We start from the raw sequence: 15,711 nt of genomic DNA on the forward strand, positions 1-15,711 counted from the left end.
ATCTGGCCCAATGTGTCTGCAAAAAGTGAACATGCAACACGGGCGGTGTCTGTATTGTGCGGGGCACATAATACACATGGTCGTGTGCATGAGGCCTAAGGCAGGCTATGGCGGATTGCTTTGTTTCTGGGTGCAGTCAGTTTTTTATTTACTTTTTCCACCTCATCTCCTGAAGATGTCCTGATAGAGAACCTATGCGTCGTCCGCTAAGGCTAGTTACACATGCGGCCAGACACAAACTGCAGTGTGCATCTCCGCCAGGCCCCATTATACTTGGGGCTCATGCACACAAACCTATTCTCATTCAATGTCTATTACGTTATTATTGCGTACCATATGCGGAACCATTCATTTCAATGGGTCTACAAAAAATAAAACGGAAGTTACCCCATGTGCATTCTGTTTCCGCATGTCCATTCCGCCAAAAAATATAGAACCAGTTCTGTTGTCGCTCGCGTAAGGGACAAGGATAGAAATGTTCTATTAGTGTCAGCTGTTCCGTTCCGCAAAATACGGAATGCATGTGGACGTTATATGTATTTTTATTTATTTTTTTGGACCGCAATATAAATATGTTCGTGTGCATGTAGCCTTAGGGCTCAAGCACAAGACTGTATGTATTTTGCAGTCTGCAAAAAACAGATCCGCAAAAAATATGGTTGACGTTAGTGTGCATTCAGTATTTTGCGGAATGCAGCAGCTGGCCGCTAATAGAACAGTCCTTTCCTTGTCCGTAATGCTGACTATTATTGGACATGTTCTATTCTTTTGCAGAAGAGAAATACGGACAATGCACACGGAGTAACTTCCGTTTTTTTTTAGCCTTAGCCGACCGATTGAAATGAATAGGTCCGCTAAAAAAAAAAAACGGCACGGACACAGAAAGAAAATACATTTGTGTGTATGAGCCCTTACTTTGGTGAATTCAGGCTGGCTGTTCTGTGCTGGAATTCACAGCGCAGGTATGAAACTAGCCTTACCCTGCAGGGAGAGGTGTGAAAAGCTGAAGGAGCGCCGCGCTGAGCCAAGCACTTCTGCTCCTGTCTGCTTCGTATGAATGGATGCCTCATAAACTGGAGGGCGAAAACAGTTTTTTGTGCTTGGGTGCAGTTTTACTGTCTTCCCTTTTAAATTGTTCTCGTTTTTATGAGAATACGGCATCTGTTCTCTTGCAGAAAATCTGGGGCACTTTGAACATTTCGTATTTGTTCCCTTCAGCCAAATTGTACAATGGTGGTTTTGTACAGTAGAATATACTAGAAATGAAATAGGCGAGAAAGAACTACGGCTGTGTGTAATCCCTCTGTCTTGTATGACGAGCGGCTAGTGACAGGGCAGCAATCACGAGTCCGATCCTGCTTTCGGAAGACCGCTAGATTATCCTAGATTAGGCTCTTTGGCTGGGATGGGCCCCCTGGATCACATCTCACTAGTTAACTGCTTCTTGTACAATAGTGGCAGGAACTGTGGCCCCATCGCCTCTCCTGACAAGTCTGTTTTAGTTCATACTTGTATTTCCCATAAAATAATAATTTTGTATAGCATTTTCTTAAAGCTCTGTGTTGTGGTGGTGTTCTGTTATTCCACCTAGAAATGTATAAATACTTGCAAAGTACTGGATTCAACCCGGTTGGTCTGAATAAGCTGGAACTGTTAGGGGTTATAAATCAGATGGTCCGGTTATAAAGGGGGATCTATTTGAAAAGGGGAACACTCACTAAATTCCAGAAGCAATGGGAGACTTGGGTTCTTCATTCTGGTTTAGCCTCCCAGGAATATATGAGAACGTGGCTGGTAGATACTATGAGAATATCTAGTTCTGCTCAGAGAGGAAGGAACACCAGTAAATGACTGTTGGGTGTAATGCGTGAGAGTAGAGGGGATACCTTCTAAGGCTACTTTCACACTAGCGTTTTTGTTTTCTGGTATTTAGTTCCATCCTAGGGGCTCAATACCGGAAAAAACTGATCAGTTTTATCCCCATGTATTCTGAATGGAGAGCAATCCGTTCAGGATGCATCAGTTCAGTCCCTCTTACGTTTTTTGGCTGGAGAAAATACCGCAGCATGCTGCCGTTTTCTCTCCAGCCAAAAATCCTGAACACTTGCTGGAATGCCAGATCCGGCATTAATTTCCATTGAAATGTATTAGTGCCGCATCTGGCATTAAGTGTTCCGGCAAAACGGATCAGGTTTTACAGTCTGCCCATGCGCAGAACTTTAAAAATGTGAAAAATAAATAAATACCGGATCCGTTTTTCCGGATGACACAGGAGAGACAGATCCGGTATTTCAATGCATTTGTCAGACTGATCCGCATCCGGATCTGTCTGACAAATGCCATGCGTTTGCGTCCGGATGGCTGGATCCTGCCGGAATCCTCTGCCACAAGTGTGAAAGTGCCCTAAGAGGATTGAGCTGTAGAATTTTGCTGAGGGAGAGGAGGACACTGCACGGAGGAGGGAGGGAAGGGTCGGGGGTCATTGTACTGTATGTTTTGTACTGTTAATTTAATTGCAAAAATACCAATAAAAATGGTTTGAATAAAAAAATACAATGACCGCTGCTTGTATTACTTGGGGATCTTGTTGCAGTTGTGGCCGATTTCACAGGTTGCCCAGAAAAAGGATTAAATCTGTGGTGAAAATCCACAACACTTAGGACGTGCTGTTTGTGAATAAGATTTACTAAAACCTGATTAAATGGGTTGACCGGGCTACGGATACCGATTACCAGTCCTGAAGTTCTGAGCGCTGCTCTCTATTTCCAGAGCACGTACTTCACCCTTTAGGCGCCCAGGTGAATTTGACTGATGTAGCCTAAAACTTGGATGTTTTACCAGACGGGTCAATAGAGGGAATTTATCATGAGGGGAATATTTTCAATCTGTGTTGGAGTACTTTATGCCACATTTATCAAATGTTGCATGTTTGATAAATTTGTCTGATCCTTAGGACTCCTTGCTGAAAACACGGACTCCTCCTTAGCACTAATTGCGCAAAACATGGATACCAGCCGTGTGCATTCTGCATTTTTCCGTAACGTCCTACCCTCTATAGAACAGTCCTATCCTCGTCTGTAAAACAAACAAGAATAGGAACGGACATACGGATGTGGACAGCACACAGTGTGCTGTCCGCATCTTTTACGGCCCCGTTGCAGTGAATGGGTCCGCATCCGACCCGCAAAAACTGTGGATCGGATGCGGACAAAGTTGTGTGCATGAGCCCTAAACCTACTCCAGTTTTCCTACTCCACCCTCCTACTGGAGTGAGATTGCGACTTTTAAAAACTGTCTCAATAATAAATCTGAAGTGAAACTCATTAACATATCTAATCGCACCCACATTTTAAAACTGGAGTGAGTGTCAAAAAGTCGCAACATTTTGGGGCATGTAAGTGCAAAAAGTCGCAAAAGCTCTATTTTGAAACAGTTTGAAACCAGAATTCTGCAATCGAGACCTGACAAATCAAGGCCAACGTCTTTATAATAACCGGATGAATATCGGAACTACTTATCTGAACCTTCTTGTTTAACATCTTTTTATTCCAGCCAGCAAGAGGCAGAGCATGTACAGCATTCCCTATAGCTCCTCCAGCTATTCCTACAGCTCGAATCCTAGTGGAAGCCCATATAACAGTGGTTTCAGCTCCCCCTCCTCCACTCCTGGGAGAACCCCGACCGTGAGGCAGCTGGTTCTGCCGAGCAGCACAGGTGAGTAAATATAAACTGCTTTGTACGGAAGGACACACGAAGGGGAGTTCAGCGAGTCCTTACTGGATTGGATATGGTTCTGCTTGTACAACTGGCGACCTGCAAATGTGTAACCTTATATTGTACTCCTTATTCTTGTAGAGTAAAAGGACTGGTAGGTATGAGCCAGCCATAACTGTACATTTAGGGGCCACGTGCCTAGAGCGGCTGCTGATTCACAGACATATTGTACTCCTTAAAGGGTTACTTCCATATGATAAAGTGATGTTATATTGCTAAGAGATGATCGGTGATGGTTCAAACTCTGGGACCCGATGATCTTTTTAATGAAGGGGCCCTTTTATCCCTGTGTCCCTTTTTCAGTTTTTCGCTATAGGTCAGTGCCTCGGCCACCCACTGTAAATAGGACTGACTGCAGTTCCCTGCACATTTAGGTGGTAGGGGTGCTTCTATGCAAGAAACACAGATCATAAAGTGATGGCGTATCCTGTGCCCTTACTTTATAGGATGAAAAACCCTTAAGAGGGTTGTCCAGTCATGGAGCCAACATCCCCTATGGTCCTAACGTGCCCCTTGAAAGCAAAACACCACTGACCTGTCTCTTACTCTTTATCGACCACTACTGATCCCAGCAGGACCAGGAAGCTGCTTGGTCCTTTGACTGCTGCAGCCAGTCACAGGCCTCAGTGGTCACATCGGCTTGACTGAAACGTCACCTCTTCCTGGTCCTGTGGGGACCAGAAGTAGCCAGGAGCGGATCACAAAGGGTCACAAGTTAGGACTGTAGGGGTGGTTTGCTCCAAAGCTAGACAGCCCCTTTCAATAACAGGACTTTAGATGATGTCTCCAATGCAGGAGCCAGTCTCCAAGTGATTTATTTGTTTTACCCTCAGTAGAATTCAGTAATTTGGCCTCATCAGGTAAATGATCTGTCACGTTTGAGATGGGGTATCTGTTTTGGATGATTTTATTTAGTATTTCTGCAGTAGGAATTTCATACTTTTTCAGATGACTTAGATTTGATGTGTTCTTAAAGGGAACCTGTCATGTGGATATTTGATTATAATCTAACTAATTATATACAGACATTAACTACTAAAAAGTGCCTTAGATGTATTCACTTACTGGTGTGACAGATGGATGACGCATGCTAATGAGCTGATTCGAGTCTAGCGTGATGTCATTGAGTCCAGCATATATTTAACAGCTATAGCCACTCCCCTGCCCACCTGCTGCTGATTCATATGGAAACAAACTGTCAATCAGCAACAGGTAGGCGGGGAGAGTCAGAAGCTCATGAATATTCATGACTCATCATTATCAGCTGGAGCTTTTCAATAAAAGATGTTGGCAGATTGACTGACTGGGTCAATTAAAGAAAGTGACCCAGCATTTTGCTAAGAGAATCAGTCACTAATTTATGTTGCCCTTAGTTAGGACACCATAAAACTGGTGACAGGTTCCCTTTAAGGGGGGTTGTGTCAGCACGCACATTGATAGCATATCACCAGGATTGGTAAACATTTGATTGAATACAAAAACAGAAAATTGGTGTAATGGGTATGCGTATTTTTACACAAATAAATATATGTGGGGGTAGGACGCTAAAACAAAATAACAAATACTTTTATTAAATTGTTTTGTTAAAATATAGGGGTATCCACCCAACACTGCACAAAGCAGTAACTTGGTTTCTTCACTAATTTATGGAACCACCCTCATAATAGCCACATAGATGGCAGTGAGGCCAACTCGGGATAAATGATGGGTGGATCCCACAAACTGAAACCACCAACACAGTTTGTGGGATCCACCGGACATTTGATTGACCCTTCCTGGAGTCAGCATGGTATCCAGTTATAGTCAATGGGTAGTAATGCAGATTCTGGAAGAATCAGTGGATGCAAGGTGACACAGCGCTTCCATAGAACCTCCCTTATTTTAGGGCTCATGCACACGGCCATTGTACGACCGGTGGCCGCATATTGCCCCCCCCCCCCTCCAATTAATCACGTAGCTGCTGGTCTCCTGTTCTTTCTTTAGGGCCCGTCAAAGGACCTGTGGTGACTGGATAATGTGATGAGCTCAGTGATGTCACCACAGGTCCTTTGACAGGCCCTAAAGAAAGAACAGGAGACCAGCAGCTACGCAATCAATTGGAGGAGGTGAGTTTTATTTTTATTTTTTTAACCCTCAATTGACCTTCTACTAAGCATTCTGTATTAAAGAAAGCTATTATTTTCCCTTATAAAAATAATACAGTGAATAGACTTTCATCCTAGCAACCATGTGTGAAATTCGCACCCCATCCGCACTTGCTTGCGGATGCTTGCGATTTTCACGCAGCCCTATTTACTTTTATGGGGCCTGCGTTGCGTGAAAAACGCACAATATAGAGCATGCTGTGACTTCACGCAACGCACAAGTGATGCGTGAAAATCACCGCTCGTGTGCTCAGCACCATAGAATTAAATGGGTCTGGATTCAGTGCGGGTGCAATACGTTCACCTCACGCATTGCACCCGCGCGGAATACTCGCCCGTGTGAAAGAGGCCTTAAACTATCTTGTGCTGGTTGAAGTCTGGTTCTCACTAATAGTTATATTGGTGTAGAGTAGTTACTGTAGTAATGGGCTTGCAAATGACTTCCTGCATAGATTTCCTGGAGTTTTCTCTACACATTTCTAACAACCTACAAAGAGGAAACAAGCCCAAAACTGTACCCAGAAAATATAATAAAGCTTTATTGTGTAAACAAATATCATAAAAAAAAGTTTTTATTAAAAAAATCACACGATGCAAGGACAGGTGGCAGAACAAGCATCCCCCAGAGACCACATAATTTACAAATGGGGATAAATATGGAAAGGTGTGTGTATTATAATGTATGGTCTTGACTACACCAACTGGGATAGTACCCTGTAAACAACATAGCTGCAAATAGTGCCAGGAATAAATAGTAATAACTGTCCAGACCAGAGTATAAAAAACTAATAACAATATTCAAACTCGCCCATTTACAATAGTGGTTGTACCCATATGGGTTAGTACATATGTTTGATTACATGGAGTCAGATGCGGATAGTGCTCAAGCACAGTGTACTGTACACCCGTGATTTAGGTGTTATTAGTGCTTGGCCTGTTTGTTTGGGGGTTTTTTACGTTCTGTCTGCACATTACTAGTACACTTTATCCACCATGAAAACTTGACGTTTCTTTGGAAAGTGGTCTTCTAGGGAGTGGTCGAAGATGGCTAGTATTCATAACTTATGATGGAACTGAAAATCTATCACAGGAAATCTGGTCTGGCTAAGGGGGTGGTCTCCTCAGGAGGTCCTGTTTTACAAAGGTTTTTGTATAAGAAACAAAACAAAAAAAACCTTGTATGTATCCAAGGAAAATCGCAGCACTCCAATTTCTTGGTTCAATGTGCAAAAAGCTGTTATTTACCCGTGTCCCAGTGACGTTTAAGTCCTATCACAGGAACTTTTTTCTACTGTAATGTTGCTGGGACACGGGTAATAAACGCTTTTTGCACATTGAACCAAGACTTTGGAGCGCCGCAATTTTCCCTGGACATTAATTTGGATACCTGATCGGGATTAAGAACGCTGGCACCTATACTTATTTAGGAATTATGGTGAAGTGCTTTGTGTGTGTGTGTGTATTATATATTTATATTTAGAGAGTGAGATGGCAATATAGATGCACACAAAGACATGCGCACACATGTATACACACAAACATACTGCAGGCACATGCATCAAGGACAGTGCCCAACCCCAGGCCTCAGCCATTACACCTCTTACTGTTATGACGTCTGGCTCTTTTGTTTCCTGAGAGACGCATTATTTTCCACCCAGGAGAATATTTTCGGCTGGGCACATGCCTTTTGAATATCACGTTACTTGAAATACAAAGCACGGTTGGACTTGGCACTCCCCATACGTAATATATCACTGGCTATTTTTCCTATAGTCAAAGTCAAGCCACAAGAGCCACAAATAATGTTGAGTTTAACCCTGTGTTACTGGGGGAGGGAGGTCGCTGGGTTTTTAGGGACTTATGTACCCTGCATGGGCCATTCACAACAGCTGATGCCGTCCTTCCTCTTCACTGTTTTACACATTAATCATACAAGCAAATTAAAGAACAAAGCGTAGCTTGAACTTTTCAACGGTGTATCTGGAGCCACCACCTCAGTCGGCTCCTTCCATCATATGCTAATAATCCAGTCTTCATATTCCCAATATGTGTGCAGCGTATGCTGTCATTATACTGCCTCATATAGCACTGCTATAATCTTGTATAGTACACAGGGCATACCGAGCCCTCCCAGAAGTATAGACACTTGCAACTGCTACCCCTCTGCTCCTGTAACTACCAGGGTGAATGAGTTAAGCTCCAGGATCGGCAGAATAATTTGTAATGCTCCCACAAAGAGGTGTCTCTTGGCAGGGTGCAGCTGGCTGGCATCTAGCTTGGTGAGGCGCTTGCCCTGGGGCACCGACAATCCACTCTGCCTTGGCCAGTTTATAGACCGTTGTGAAAAAATGTGTCTTGCGTACCAGATAAGATCCTTGTGTTACATTTCTGTTTTGCTGTTTACTGGCATATCTAAGCTCTTCTGTAATTATACTGTAATTGTGCTTTCTCTAGGGCACTATAAAAACTCTGCGGAGAGAATCCCTCCTCCAGTCAGTCCACAGTCCTCTGTAGACAGTGAACTCAGTACGTCTGAGATGGATGAGGACTCTGTAGGGTCAGGGTACAAGCTAAATGATGTCACCGATGTCCAGATACTTGCCCGGATGCAAGAGGAAAGTGAGTATGAAATTTCTATTAACAAACGCTCCGCACTGAATAGTGCGAATAAGCTCTTCTGGATCACGGTCAGGGACTGATGAGATAGCTGGAGAGATGGACGCCTTTGACTTTTTACAAATGTTAGATTACATTGAGTTAAATAAGATGCACCAAATTCCTGTCTTCAATCATATTTAGAGTGATAAGCAAACTAGGGGTGCACCGAAATGAAAATTCTGGTCCGAAACCGAAAATTCAGGATACCCCTTGACCGAAACCGAAACTGCCTTTTTGCCCAAATACTTTTAAAAGACCCCCCCACCCCATAACAGTGCCATCCACAGACCCCCACCCACCCCATAACAGTGCCATCCACAGACCCCCACCCACCCCATAACAGTGCCATCCACAGACCCCCACCCACCCCATAACAGTGCCATCCACAGACCCCCACCCACCCCATAACAGTGCCATCCACAGACCCCACCCACCCCATAACAGTGCCATCCACAGACCCCCACCCACCCATAACAGTGCCATCCACAGACCCCCACCCCATAACAGTGCCATCCACAGCCCCCCCCCAACCCCCCCCCCCCCCCCCCCCCCCCCCCCCATTGTACAATTAATAGAAAATAGCGGGGAGGGACTGGGAGGAGGAGCTGGGGGCCGGTGCGTTCACTGTGCTCCGGCCCCCAGCTCCAGTAGTTATAAAAAGTGTGCAATTAATACGGATTCTATTCATGAGGCCCCCCTCTGCAGTATTACATTCAATACAGCCACATCCTACTCACAGGGCTGTGCTGGCTGGCCGGGCAGACAAGCGGCAGCGTCACAACTGACGTCATGTGCCCGGCCTACTTTCTGAATGAAGGAGGCGGCGCAGGCATGTGACGTCAGTCGTGACGCTGCCGCTCGTCTGCCCGGCCGGCCAGCACAGCCCTGTGAGTAGGATGTGGCTGTATTGAATGTAATACTGCAGAGGGGGCCTCATGAATAGAATCCGTATTAATTGCACACTTTTTATAACTACTGGAGGCGGGGGCTGGAGCACAGTGAACGCACCGGCCCCCAGCTCCTCCTCCCAGTCCCTCCCCGCTATTTCCGGCCGATATGTAAAAATATCGGCAGAAACAGATTAGGTGCATTTTCGGCCGCTGAAATTTCGGTGCACCCCTAAAGCAAACACCTCCTAAGTTCAGACTTTTCCCAAGTGGATATGCTTCAATAATACATACTGGATTTGTGCTTCCAGGATGCTGATGATTCACTAGCTCTCCTGTATCAGCGCTGCTTTATTCCTGTATTGCTTCCCCTTATACAGCCTAACTCCTCTACTTTGGGGGGGCGAAACATGTCGGGGGCAGTGGGAATAGGTTTTAACATAGAAGTGAAGCCTTGTAATCAGAAAGTGATACCACATAAATGATAGCAGGGGAATGTACTGGAAGAGCCTGGACCCAGCGCGTGGCTGCCAGCCTCCACTCAAACCCAAAATAGTACCTTACTACCAGTGTGAATGACATGATAATAACAATAGCGACACAGCTGATAGTTTTAAAGTAGTTTAATGGTCAGTAAGTAAGCTTAATAAGCAACATCAAAAGGTAAGTTTTCTGGGAATAGACATATGTCAGGAAAAGGTAGAACCTAGCAGCATAAAACTAGTTACTGATTCCCTTTTGAAAGGCGTGACGGCACATGCGCCATTGACTCCAGGGCCGTCAGTTACTGTGTATTGGTTCTTATGATGGGACAACCCCTTCAATGCAGACTGTTTAGAAAGTTACTTAACCTCTTAAGGCATAATCACTTACTTGTACATGATCAGTGTTAAGAGGATGTTTGGGAACGAGCTCACACCCTACATGGCTGGTGTCGACTGTATAGTACGTAATCTTACCGATCCGTAGAATAAGGACATTATGTCATTTATAGCACGCAGTGCACACCATAATATCAAAACCCCAAACACCTTTCAACATTTTTTTCTATTTTTTTATTTTTATCATTTTTCAATACAAGAAATGGGGCCATTAAAAAGAACTTGTCCACCAAAAAAAAAAAAAAAGCTCTATGTGAATTAAAAAAAGTTGTGGCTTTTGGGAAGTAGACATTTGGCATTTAGGAAGAAAACAAACAGTAAAACGCTCCAGTACAAAGCTGTCCATAGCCCCGAAGTGGTGATATTTAGAAAGATATATGAAGGTGAGCTGGCAGGTATTGTGTGTACCTGCAGTGCAGCTCTCGACCTGGGGTGCACTGGGGCGCTCTTGTCCTGCAGGATGTTAATTTGTCACCTGGATGAAGCGACATGAATGCATTGTGATCTGTGCAGCCGCCGTGGTTTGTACCTGTTGCTTTCTATGCCTTCTGCTTCTCTTTCTCAATCGCTTTCGATTGTGTAACCTGAAAAATTTGTTCTGTTATCATTTTTAGCACAATCAAGTTTTGTATATTAAAAACTAACACCATTGTTTCCCTGTTCTAAACCTGGATAGGTCTACGACAAGAATATGCAGCTTCTGCTTCCCGCCGCAGCTCTGGCTCATCGTGCCACTCTATGAGGAGAGGGACCTATAGTGACCAGGAACTGGACGCTCACAGCTTAGAAGATGATGAGGATGCAGTCCACCCCTCTGCACATCTGTCTGCGAGCAGGTTCTCCCCTTCTCCACGTCACTCTCCTCGGCCTTCTCCTAGACATTCTCCCAGAAATTCACCCCGCTCTAGGTCTCCAGCTCGCAGCCTGGATTACCGAGGAGCTTCTCCCCAGCCTATGCTCAGCCGTCTGCAGCAGCCTCGCCTCTCGCTTCAGGGACATGCCACCGACATGCAAACAAACGTGGTCAAAAATGAAGGTAAGACACCAGTCGGGATAGGTTCTGTGGGTGCTTCACTGACTGTTTTTTAGATGCAAGTTAAAGTTGCATCTTGGAGTCAGTTTTAATATGATAGAAGTAAGTTGAATTATCAGCCAGTGGTTCTGTGAAGAGCTTCACTTCAAAGATTTCTATCATGCTGCAAAATTATGGCTGCTTTGCAAGACAGTTCTGGTAATCTTGAGTTACAGGATCTCCCTGCTAGCGGCAACTCCCCTGGAAATGCCTTCTGCTGGGAAAAGGCCTCCCCTCCCCACCTCTCGTATGGCTCAGTAGCTTTCTGAGCACTAGTCATAGACATGCCTTGTACCAAAAACGGTGTTGATTGATGGAGATTGTCATCAAGTATTCCGGGTCATACACACATCAAAATAAAGTATTTATAGGAAATGTATACTGCTGGTAAACACAATTTAGGTTCTGTTCACACTTGCATCAGTTCCTTTGTCAGGTTTTTTGGTAATATTTGATATAATGTTATAATAGAGCACTGTGGCGGATTATTCTGAATCCTAATAGACCCATTATAAGTCGGTGTGGGCAAGTCATAATCCTAAAGGGTAAATAATGATTTGTAACGTATGTTATGGATCGTATATATTAATATTGGCCAGAACTACAGGTAACATTGGGGGTCATTTACTGACTATCAGATATACAGCAGTTTTCTGGCATGTATATGTCGCAGATTGCAGTGCAAAGGTTATTTGTGCAATAATCTGCAGTGGAAGGAAACCGGCTGACAGGCCCATCTCGTTTACCGTTTTCTATGCCTTTTTTTAGGCGTAGAAAATGGTCTAAATCTAAGCCAGCAAGGAAGCTGGCTTACGTTTAGACCAGTGGTGGAGGCGCCAAATTTATGTAGAGGCCGGCGCCTCTTCATAACATCGGCGAATCCACTGCCTGATATAGGGGTTATTAAGACCGGCATCTAAAATGCCGGTCTTAATAAATGACCCCCATTGTTTATACTGTATTAAGACTTATTCAGACATCAGCGCATCACTGAAGTGTGTTCTCCATGGACAGCACACATTGATTTTAATATGTGTATTCGCACGTCTGTGATTTGCATGCCCTATTTTTGTCTGTGTTTACGGATCCATCATGCTCATTATAGTCTGAGTCAGTGGAAAAACACGGACACAGCATGGATGGAATCTGTGTTTCGTTCATGTTTCACAGATCATTGCTGGTTAATGATCTACAAATTTAACCCCTTAGTGCTATTTGATGTGTATACTCATCATGGAGCACTGGTACATGACTAGTATACACGTCATGGCAATAAACTGTCACCATGTCTGCAGACCTGGTGACAGCGCTGAGACCCCGGCTGTTACACACAGCCAGGGATCTCCGCTAACCGGCCTGGGTCGGCGATCGCTTTACAGACTAGCCAATCACACGATCCTAATGCCGGCTTAAAGGTTCTGATCCCCAGTCTGTGACTGTGGGGATCAGAACCTTGTTAAATATGTAGATAGATATTGTTTTATTACTTCACCATCTATCCAACCCCCCCCCCCCCCTCCATTTTCAGCATACAGCTGACACACTGCTTGAAATGGCCGTTTAACCCCTTCCATGCCGTGGTCCATAGGGACTGCAGTGTGGAAAGGGTGAACAGGGAGTGAGCTCCCTCCCTCTCCCATCAGGCTGCTGCTGTACCGTTACAGTGACCCCATGCTTGACAGGTTCAAGCTGTGGCAGCGTCCCGATGATTACCATGGCAACAGGACGCCTTCAAAAGCATCTGGCTTCCCATGGTATAGCTAAGCCTGATCAGGCTCCTGCTAAAGGCCGGTTGCCGTTTATATTGACTCAAATTTACCACTTTCATGAAGTACAATGTGTCACGAGAAAGCAATCTTAGAATCGCTTGGATAAGTGAAAGTGTTCCAAAGGTTTTACCACATAAAGTGACATGTCAGATTTCCAAAATTTGGCCTGGCCCTTAAGATGAAAAATGGCTGTCCTGAAGGGGTTAATTTTCAACATAATATTGTCCATGGAATACGGATGACACACAGTGGGTAAAAAATGGACACAGACCAAACACGGATTCTTTACAGGTAACCCACCTACTGACCATCTTATAGACGTAAACTTTTTTATTTTTTTTTCATCTTGAATGTCTCCTTGTAGAGAAACTGAGACGGAGTCTTCCAAATCTCTCCAGGGTATCGGGCACACAGACGGAGGCTGTAAAAAATAGCAGAAGCTACGAGTCAAACTTGCAAGTGCCAAATGGTGGAGCATCTCGAGTACCAAGCACTTCCAGTAAGTTAAAATATCTAATCTGCATGGGTAGGAATCTATGAAGTTAAAGAGGATATGCAAGACTAATATAGACCACCCAGAGTGGTGACCTGTAGTGGTGATCATACCTGCATGGTCTCCGGGTTCGGTGTCTGTTGCTCCCGGGCTGCTCTTCCTCTCCCTGCAGGGTCAAGTCAACAAGCTTCAGCGATGACACAAGGGGAGCTGGTCACCGCTGCACCCCGTGTTTGGCTGCAGCGGTCACAGATGCCCCCCACCTTTGACAGATGTTGAGTTCAGCACTGCAGGTAGAGGAAGATCCGGTCCGAGCAAGACAGAACCCAGCGGTGGGGACTTAATTAGACAACACCTTTAAGAGGAGTTCTTTGGAATTAGAAAAAGGGTTTGCTTTTATCCAGAAACAGCACCAGTCTTGTGTACAGTCGGTGTCTATTAGTGCACATCATCCCCATAAATGGAGCTGCAATGCCCAATGCAACCTTTGGATAAGAGTGGTGCTTCTTCTGGAGAAAACTGCAAACCCCTTTTTTCTAATCTTGGGAAGATCTTTTGACTGCTCAGCTGTTCCTGTCTGCCCTATAGATGCTGAATGCAGCGGTAGTTGAGCATGTGCTGTGGCGCTCCATTTAAATTCCTCACTGCGGTCATGCAGAGAGGAAGATCTAGCTCTTGGGACCCCTATTCTAAAGATTGGAGGGAGTCCCAGCAGCGGAGCACCCAGCAACCATACATTTATCACCAGTGATGGCCAGTTCGCATTGTCTGAAATCAAATGCAGTCACCGGGAGCAGGCAGTTCCAAGAACAGCCCGATGAAGCCCCCCGGCGGCTGTTCTAGGAACTGCCTGCTCTCGGTGACCGCATTTGATTTCAGACCGGCTTGCGCACAAGCACAGGTAAGGCTTGCCTGCGCCTCGCCAGACTTGTGAGAAAATATGGCAGCCTGCATGTGTTCGCATGCGAACTGGCCATCACTGTTTATCACCTATTCTCGCAGAATGTTGATGTCAACAAATGACAATTGTGGGGAAACCCATTTAATGTGAACATATTTTGTATTTGCTGCTACAGAGCTTCTTAATGCATGGCGTATACATATATGATGCATGAAGTTTTGACATTTGAATCGTAGCGGATTGATTTGTGTTTCATGTGCATGGCCTCCCTGCATGTGCTTAGTTCACAGTATGCTTGAATCTACTCCTGGCTAATATTTCATGTAAGGTACAGAATAGTGTACATAATAGTGTGCATAATAGCAGATAGGAATATAGAATAGATTCATGCATGTGAGATCACTCTACATATTAAGGCTACTTTCAAACTTGCGGCAGAGTGATCCGGCAAGCAGTTCCGCCGCCGGCAAAATGTATGCCAACTGATGGCATTTGTAAGGCCTCTTTCACACTTGCGTTGTCCGCATCCGGCGTGTACTCCACTTGCCGGAATTACACGCCGGATCCGGAAAAACGCAAGTGAACTGAAAGCATTTGAAGACGGATCCGTCTTCAAAATGCTTTCAGTGTTACTATGGCAGCCAGGACGCTATTAAAGTCCTGCTTGCCATAGTAGTAGTGGAGAGCGGGGGAGCTGCTCTCGGGGCTCTCCAGAATGACATCAGAGCGCCCCATGCGCATGGATGACGTACCATGCGATCACGTGATCCATGTGCTTGGGGCGCCCTGACGTCACTCTGGAGTGCCCCGGGAGCCGCACGGACGGTAAGTATACTGCTCCCCCGCTCCCCACTACACTTTACCATGGCTGCCAGGACTTTAGCGTCCCGGCAGCCATGGTAACCATTCAGAAAAAGCTAAACGTCGGATCCGGCAATGCGCCGAACCGACGTTTAGCTTAAAGCCGGATCCGGATCAATGCCTTTCAATGGGCATTAATTCCGGATCCGGCCTTGCGGCAAGTCTTCAGGATTTTTGGCCGGAGCAAAAAGCGCAGCATGCTGCGGTATTTTCTCCGGCCAAAAAACGTTCCGGTCCGGAACTGAAGACATCCTGATGCATCCTGAACGGA

General features: G+C 45.1%; 1 protein-coding gene across 2 annotated transcripts in view; it reads left to right on the top strand.

Annotated features, from left to right (window-relative positions):
* Positions 1–15,711, top strand: part of SLAIN2 (SLAIN motif family member 2) — a 47,224-nt gene that overhangs the window by 16,280 nt on the left and 15,233 nt on the right. For both annotated transcript variants that reach the window (XM_044298874.1, XM_044298883.1), the window contains exons 3-6: positions 3,553–3,714; positions 8,373–8,537; positions 11,021–11,380; positions 13,550–13,684. In XM_044298874.1, coding sequence (XP_044154809.1) covers positions 3,553–3,714; positions 8,373–8,537; positions 11,021–11,380; positions 13,550–13,684 — 822 coding nt within the window. The remainder of the gene's footprint in view (positions 1–3,552; positions 3,715–8,372; positions 8,538–11,020; positions 11,381–13,549; positions 13,685–15,711) is intronic.

The sequence above is a fragment of the Bufo gargarizans genome, chromosome 1 (genome assembly GCF_014858855.1).
Source record: "Bufo gargarizans isolate SCDJY-AF-19 chromosome 1, ASM1485885v1, whole genome shotgun sequence".
In the NCBI taxonomy this organism is placed as follows: Eukaryota; Metazoa; Chordata; class Amphibia; order Anura; family Bufonidae; genus Bufo; species Bufo gargarizans.